At 32.2% G+C, this 8,377-nt stretch overlaps 1 protein-coding gene across 1 annotated transcript; it reads right to left on the bottom strand.

Annotated features, from left to right (window-relative positions):
- Positions 1-3,307: 3,307 nt before the first annotated feature.
- Positions 3,308-7,786, bottom strand: LOC102585147 (endochitinase A). Its single transcript, XM_006366290.2, has 6 exons — positions 7,521-7,786; positions 6,898-7,054; positions 6,533-6,635; positions 5,099-5,276; positions 3,908-4,825; positions 3,308-3,760 (listed from the first exon to the last, which is right to left on the bottom strand). Exons 1-6 carry the CDS (start codon positions 7,524-7,526, stop codon positions 3,515-3,517), a joined length of 1,608 nt encoding a protein of 535 aa, XP_006366352.1. The 5' UTR covers positions 7,527-7,786; the 3' UTR covers positions 3,308-3,514.
- Positions 7,787-8,377: the final 591 nt, after the last annotated feature.

The following is an 8,377-nucleotide window of genomic DNA, read 5'->3' as shown; positions in this document are numbered from 1 at the left end:
AATAAACAGAGTCAAGTACAGAGATCTCTCAGGTCATTCCGCCTTTTTTTAATTTCAACACTATTTTCATATTTTCTTTTTTTATTTTAATACAAGATAATTTTTTAAAGATAAGATTTCTTATCATTTAATGGAGCAATAAACATAGAGTATTGCTTTAGACTTTGATTTATGGAAAAAATATTTAAATAAGAACAAATGAGGTGAAAGGACTTGTGTAAACTTTCTAATTTAGTAGTAGATGATAGGACTTACGTAAACCAAAAAAAAACCTTTAGTTATTCAGAACGTTTACTTAACATACAGTAAATATAATTATTTTATTTACATAATTAACATATGTGAAACAACAAATAAATAAGAATGAGTAAGACAAAGACTTACATAAATCCTCTAATTAAGTGTAGGATTTACCTTTAATTATAATTACTGATAAATATTATTATTAGTAAGTATCAGTTTTCTTATAACTTATCCTCATTTGAGGAGATTGTTCTCCAGAATTCTATCATTATAAAAATAATATTATATAAATTCAATAAAATCTTAATTACCGCGCGAAGCGTATACCTATTCACTAGTTTAACAATAATCTCACATAATTGTATATAGTTTGATTGGTGAATTGAAATAATACTTGTATTTAAGTTACATTGAAATCAATTATTATTAATTTAGGCAAAATATTATAATATGAAATAATTTTAAACACAAAGCACCTTGAAGTTATCTGACATAATATTTTCTGGGTAACTATTTCACCATATACAAATTTCATCACTATTATTATTATTATTATTATTAATAATAATAATAATAATAATTTCAACAATATATTCATTTCAAAAAATATAAATTACTATTATTATTATATTATTACTATACATGAAAAAAACGTTTATTTTTTATTTAACATATTTGAAGGGTGTCGGTAATGCTTTTCCTTTTTCTAGAAATATAATGATGAGACTTGCTTTGATTGCCACTTGCGATTAAAATTCATGTTTCAATATTATTTTCATTTTAAAATATTACTCTTTCAAATTTCGAGATTCAAACGAGTGTATTTTTCATAGATCTTTATTTTTTATTTTTCATAGTGTATTTTTTATCATAAGTTTTTTATAGATCTTTTAAACATTTTGAATTATCAATTATTATGACTTATAGTAGTTTTTACATAGTTTACAAATATATACATTTCATATAAAATTAAAAATTCCATGCGTAAATTTTCGATGAAACTTAAATTGTTTGACACTCAAAAAATGAAAAATGTCACAGAAATTGAGACAGAGGAGTAATACCTTTTAATTTAACTCCAAATGCTATTTTCTTTTTCATTTTTTTTTTCAAATATCACCAAGCAGTAGTAAAGTTGAAATATCTTATCTTATCTTGGATTTAGGGTCCCTCTATTGTCTTTGTATGATTGCTAAACTCCATGCGAAAATTGCTAAACTCCAAAGCAACTCTAACCGGCTGACATGGATTGTGGTGCAGTTAGGGATGTTAAAAATGAATCCAGGTAACTTGTTCGGAATTTTAAGGGTTGGACTTAAAATAATTGGAATTAGGTTTAATCTCAATCAATTTAAGTTTTAATCTATTTTAAGAAAATCCTCAATTTAGCCCAATTTAATCTCTAATTTCTATCAGTTTTAAGACTCTTTATTTGCATTGATATAATGTATGTTCCTATATTAAAGATATGCATTACTCTCTATTTTATATATTTTAGGATTTATATATTCATTTGTAACTTCTTTTTTTTAAAAAAAATTCTTGAGTTGAAATTCAAATTGTGGTTATAAAAGTTAAATAACAATATGTTAAAGAGATTAAGCGAGTCGAATTGGGTGGGTCATGACCCAACTCGATTTTTAGCCCATTTGAGCCCAATCCATTTGATATCAAAGTAAACTTGGGCGGGTCAAGACCCAACCCAACCCAATTTCTATTTCAACTCATTTTAATATTTTCAATTTCAATTCAACCCGTCCATTTGACACACTTAGGCGCAGTGGTGGGACAGCTTAACCATTAATCAGGGATCTTGGGTTCGAGCCCTAGATATGGAGAAAATCATGTTGGGAGCGCCACCTTGAATGGGCCTTGCAGTATGTGATCCAGATTTAGTTAGGCTCCAATGTGGACTCAACCACCAAGTTCGGGATGGATTGGTGTGGTTCCTCTACGCCTAGGACACCAGAATATCGAACCATGAACGAAGAAAGGCATGAGAGAAAAGCATATTGGCTAGTGATTGTGAGGCGCCAATTCTTGACTGGAGGGGACACCAAAGGCCTCTGCGACCAAAAAAACAAAAGCAACTCTAATCCATTGCTCAAATAATTATATTAGGATTTGTTTGATGATGAGAATTTTGTACTTATTTTGAATTTTTATTTTATTTGAAAAATCATGGTTTAATTATAAATGTTTTAAATATAACTTAAAATTGTATTTGAAATTTATAAAACATCCAAAATTCCATTTCACTTTTATAAATTTTTCTTTTCTAATATCCTAATTTTTTAAATTTTATATAATAACCTTATTTAAGTTAAATTTCATGTTTAAATTATATTCCATATTTGTAAAAAAAATATACTTTCAAACTCTAAATACTTTTGCAACAAATATGATCAAACATAATTATAACTTTGAAACTAAATAAAATTCATGGGCAAACGCCTGTCAAACTTTTTCACATTCTAGTCCCCTCTCTTCATAAGACTTAACTGTATATGAAATCTACTAGCCAAATAGGGAAAACTTGAAAATTTAGACACTAATATATAGATAATTTAGTCCCTTATCCTACATTTTCCCATTGAGCTGATTCGGTAAAAAATAATTGAAAATATTATATTTTATAATAAAAAATTTCTAATTGATTTACGATAAGAAAAACCTTTATTTTTAATCGCGGCCCTTTTGAACTCCCCTTCTTTTTCCTCATGTTTAAAAACTTCCCTATCCCACTTTTTTTGGTAGTCTTTAATAAAGACTTTGTAGACAAAGTTTGAAAATTTAAGCCACATATAAGTAAAAGATTTTGAAATTTTTTTTACTCTACTTTGGAGAAAATGAGCTGTTTTTTTATATGTAGAAATATATGGAATATTATCATCAACTTGCCTGTCATTGCATTTTCAAAGTAATTCAATAAATATCATAAAAAGAAATTTTGTTGGAATAAAGCTATATATCACTCAGTAATTAAATTTGAGAAACTTACTTTATGAAATGGACATGACACTTTAGGTCATTAATCTTACATGAAAGAGAAGAATTTTGTAAGTCATAGCTCAAGAATTTAAGTTTTTTCCATTATAATTACAAGAAAAGTTTAATCTTTGCTAGTACATGCATAGCACAAGAAATGCCACTACTATTGCAAAGGATCCCTGAAAAATAAATCCAGATGCAATTTTTCAATGTAGGAGTTTCAAGAACAAACAAGATCAAACCACACAGCAAGAATAAATATCATAACAAGTCCTACAGGTCAGCGAGGGGACGATAGTTCTCTCTCACAACCAAAGTTATCATCTTCAGGTTCACTCCAATTTATGTTATTAGAGCTATTGTTCATACTTGGTTCTGAACTAGCATTGCTGCTCGTGGCAAGGGGCGAGTCAGAAACACTACCTGTCTTGTTCTTTGTTGAGCTAGAACGGATACTGTTTGCTGAAGAAGCTGAGACCCGTGTCAGGACTGGGCGTAAGGTTCCATTAACACTTCGTCTTATATCCTGTTCATAACAAGTCCATATAAACGTAAATATTGTAGGAAATAGAATGTGTTACAATGCTCGAGACTTTCTAAACAAGTTCACTTTTGAATTTGAATATTGATGGAATTGAATGAATGAGAATTTAAAAGTTATGTATGTACGTACCATGTGCCGTAGAGCCATATCCAAAGACTTTTTGGAGAATGATCTTCCAAAGCCTGAATTTTCTCGGGATAAAGATTTCTTGGAGGAATTTTCATGAGATAGATTATCATCTTGCTTTGGGGGAGCTAATTTCCTCATGTTTACTACCCTTTCAACCATCTGTGTGCCGATCAACACAGGATTCACGTCATCATTTTCAATACCATAGCCCCTACTCTTGGAAAGCAGAGCAGTTGTATTGCTCAAAATAGTAGCTGTTGTTGCTCGTCCTCTAGAAGGAGAACATGATTTCCGTCTGGGTTTTCCATTAGTAGTAGAGTATCGAGCGCCAGGTGCAGTTGGTCTTCCTCTAGATGCAGATGCAGGCCTTTTAGGCACTAACGTCTTAGAATTGACAGAAGAATCACGCGAAAGACTTGGTGTCTCCAAGGGTTTCAATGGCCTAGACTTCACAGTTGGAGAGGTACCCCGAGATGGTGCAGTTTTTTTCAATGTCGTGGAACCCGTTTTTGTCGATGAAGAAGATCGAGAACCAGAAACTGATACAATAGGAATGGACGATGCAGCTGATGGTCGACGAGTTGGTGTTGCTGACCTTGATGCTGACTTGGAAGCAGCTGGTTTGGAGGGTCTACCGGTTGGGGTAGAAGAGCGTGGAGCAGCTCTTGTTGGAGTTGAGGATCTTGCTGTGGAAGCAACAGGCTTAGCAGAAGGCAACGTCGCTCTTGAAGTAGGAGTAGAAGCTCTTGAGGGCTTGGATGAAGAACTACGAGGACGTCCAGTAGGCGTTGATGACCTGGTGGAAGTTGCCTTTTTCCCCCCTGACGAAGAAGGCCTTCCATTTCCAGCAGAAGAGCTTTTGCTTCTGGACATATCTGGCTGTCCCATTGAATGGAGCCCTTCCAGTGAATTTGCAGGCTGCAACATCTAGCAGTTAAAACTAACATATTGTTTTGCAATCCACGTCAAAATAACTGTAACAGTGTGATAGCAGAGAAAATAGAGAATTTCTTCAACCGAAAACATCACTATTAGCATTTAGTGGCAAAATTTAGTATACGTCAAAATAAATGAAACAGCATGCTAAATATAGAAGATAGAGAATTTCTTCAACTGAACAGCATTCAGCGGTACTAAAATGAGTAAATTATCGTATAAGCATTCAATGGAGCTTTAATGAGTATATTGTACCTGAACTATGTCCGGCTCAATGCTTATTTTAGGTTCAGGAGAAATTGTACTTAAATCTGTCTTAATTTTACAGTCTTGACCAGTTGAACTAGAATTTGTCACAATTTGGTACACCGGAATATTCTGTTCTTCCATCTCTGGTAATGGATTTGAAGGAGTCTGAGGTGGTGAAAGGAGCCTGAAAACCAAAGTAGCAGATAAAATATTGATGTGTAATGGCAGAACCATCACGCAGCACTGTATTTTCATGAAACTAGGAATATACAATTTAACATATGTGCTCGATTGATCTCTAAAAGCATACTTATTCAACCAGACTGTAAGACGTTGGAGAAATAACTTTCCTTTTTCTCAAAGACGTGGAAAATGAAGTAGAATCAATTCTCTGTCTAAGGAAGTGCATAAGCTTAAATGTACCAACAGATAATAGTCCCTACAGTGCACAAAATAAATGTGCAGAATTCTGCTCAGTCTTGACGTATGTGCTTGTTTGTTCTGCTTTCATTCATATTGTCCCAAGTATGAGATGATAAACCTTAGAATGCTAGTAGAGCAACATCTTTGGTTAGCCACAACTACAAGACCTATTTAGACCAGGTTTGGATTAAACAATCACTATAAAAGTTACTTTTTGCGGTGAAAAGTCCCTATGAAAGTCAAAAACTTCTATAGTTCATTACAAAAGTATTACAAAAAGATAACATTTCACAGAGTTGAAAGAAGAGGACAGCACTCAACACCTTAAATCTGTACTATAACAATAACATTCATCCGATAGGCCGAGAAAGCATCACTCATATACGCTTTTACTTTAAAAAATTATATACACTACCAATTAGTATATCCTTTGAAATATTTGGCTATCCATGCTCCACAAAAATATAAAACTGAAGGTCACTAACATGATGCTGCTCGAACCAAAAATTACCTCATAAAACCTTCTTAGATTCTCTTTTTAGCTTTTCTTTTTTCATAACTAACCTGCTTAGAGTCCTATGAACAGAACAAGGGTGAAAGCAAAATGCTATACAACTTCCTCAAAACAAAATCGCTACCACCCCACGACACACTAGTCATTTTGAAGAACAAGGGTGAAAGTAAAATGCTATACACCTTCCTCAAAACAAAATCCCTACCATCCCACGACACACTAGTCATTTTGAAGAACAAGGGTGAAAGTAAAAATGCTATACAACTTCCTCAAAACAAAATCGCTACCACCTCACGACACACTAGCCATTTTGAACTCCCAAATAAAATGTCACTTACATACCGTCTGTCCATAAACTATAAGAGGCTGCACAAGCTATTCAGTTGCTTCTTTTTTATCAAAACAATAAATAACAAGTAACGCGTCAAATTAGAAGAAAAAATACACAATAACAAAATGAGTTCATCCCTAGGCCAGCACAGAAATGTTATAGTAGTAAATACCAGTCATAGTCATTCTTGTCATTCTCAGAGTTTAAAAGATAATCTTGATTAGCAGGCTTTGTTGATGTCCCATTTGATAACGAAGAGAAGTCAACCTCTGAGCCTGCAATTAATAAAAATGCCAACTTTATTACATATACAACAATTGAAAAACAAAGAAAACTTCCAAAGCCAGACTCCAAAAGGCCAAAGTTGGCTGTACTCTAGATTTAGAATTAAAGATCATGCATTTAATAACAATATGTTAAAGTGGGGATGGAAAGAACCACCAAATGGCAAGACTACATTTATTTTATATTCTATTTCTGGGAAAATATTGCTACAAATTGACAATGCTGGAAAAAAAACATCTAAAATATCAATACCTAATTGCTGATCCAATTCCTCAGAGTTACATTTAGCAAGTTGATCATTCATGTCCTTTTCGCTACGTCGCATCTCAAGAAACATTGCAAGATCTTCATCTACCTCCTTCATCACCATTCCTAAAGTCCTTTCTTGTGGCCTGCATTGCACTGATGTCTGCATACCAGAAATCCAATCTTTTAACAAATCAAAATCAAATCTTTACAAAATAAAAAAAATACCCATTTTAAGAAACCACTAAAGGATCTACTTCTAAATGAAAAATATGCAACGTAGATTCAGAAAATAAGCAAAACCCATAAATTTAAATGCCTAATAAACCCCCGTTTGTCCCTTAAACACACATTTCTTCAACCAAGTAACAACAAAAAATCTTCAAGACAGATCATTGGATCTGACTTGAAAAATAAACACAAATGACAAAAAACCATCCATCTAGATTAACATAAAGTTCACATCTTTACTATCAAAAACATTCAAATGTTCTACACTTACTCACTGACACCCTCATAAAAATAAGTTAATCAAGATTCAAAAACCATACATAAACATTGCACCAGAAAAAAAAGAGACAAAAACAAAAGAAAAACAGTCAATCTCACAAATCATTAGATATACTTACAGCCATTGTCACAAGAATATAGCTAGAAGTTGAATTAATGGATTCAATGAAAAAAAAAAAAAAAGGTGTGTGTGAGGAGGGGGAGCAGCTAGTATAAGTTGAGAAAAAATGTCAGATGGTGAGAGGAGCAAGAAATGTGGGGGATTTAAAGAGGGTTAAAAAAAACTTTAGAACAAGAATGAAATCAAAGTGATTAGTTGGATTCTCCTTTGATAAGCAAGTCATACAGTGTGTTTTCTTATGTGATGTGCACAAGAAAACACAAAACTCAGGGAGAGAAATAGAGTTTGAAATTAATACAATTTTCTATTGCCATCAATTCCCTAATATGTCCCACCAATCTGGTTTAATTTACTTATTTGCCCTTATTTATTTTTGTTCAAAATTCAAATTTATAATAAAGTAGTCCATAATTGTTATGATGTGCTCGAAATTTAATTTTTTTTTGTATCGAATCCATTTTAGATCATCAAAAATGCATTAGTTTAAGCTGAGGATCTTCCGGAAAAAACATCTCTATTTTAGAGAGGTAGAGGTAATACTTACGTACACATTTACTACCCTCCTTGCACTTATTATTGTTATAAGAATGCATTAGTTTTAAACTCTATAACGATATTTTTGAAGAAATCAAACAATATAGGATAATTGAATTGATTAAACAAAAACAACAAAACTCATATTTATACTAACTCTTTTATTTATTAGTGATTATTTCTAGTCGAAGTGACCAATTCAAATTCAAAAGTATTTGCCACCTTTAATGTTAGTGAGCAACTTTCATAATTGATATGTCGCTTTCTTTTTTTAATCTTATGTGGAAATTTGTATTACCAAATTATTAATAAGATCAAAAG

This window comes from Solanum tuberosum, unplaced genomic scaffold (genome assembly GCF_000226075.1).
Source record: "Solanum tuberosum cultivar DM 1-3 516 R44 unplaced genomic scaffold, SolTub_3.0 scf00627, whole genome shotgun sequence".
In the NCBI taxonomy this organism is placed as follows: Eukaryota; Viridiplantae; Streptophyta; class Magnoliopsida; order Solanales; family Solanaceae; genus Solanum; species Solanum tuberosum.
The sequence above is the reverse complement of the archived record's forward strand: the minus strand, read 5'-3'. Positions and strand labels throughout refer to the sequence as shown.

What these genes read in the sequence shown, in the direction of transcription:
- LOC102585147 (XM_006366290.2), bottom strand. An exon ending in GACAAGAATGACTATGACTG is followed by an intron (nt 5,277 to 6,532) that starts GTATTTACTACT and finishes TTTGGTTTTCAG; the next exon opens with GCTCCTTTCACCACCTCAGA. An exon ending in ATATGGCTCTACGGCACATG is followed by an intron (nt 3,761 to 3,907) that starts GTACGTACATAC and finishes TGTTATGAACAG; the next exon opens with GATATAAGACGAAGTGTTAA.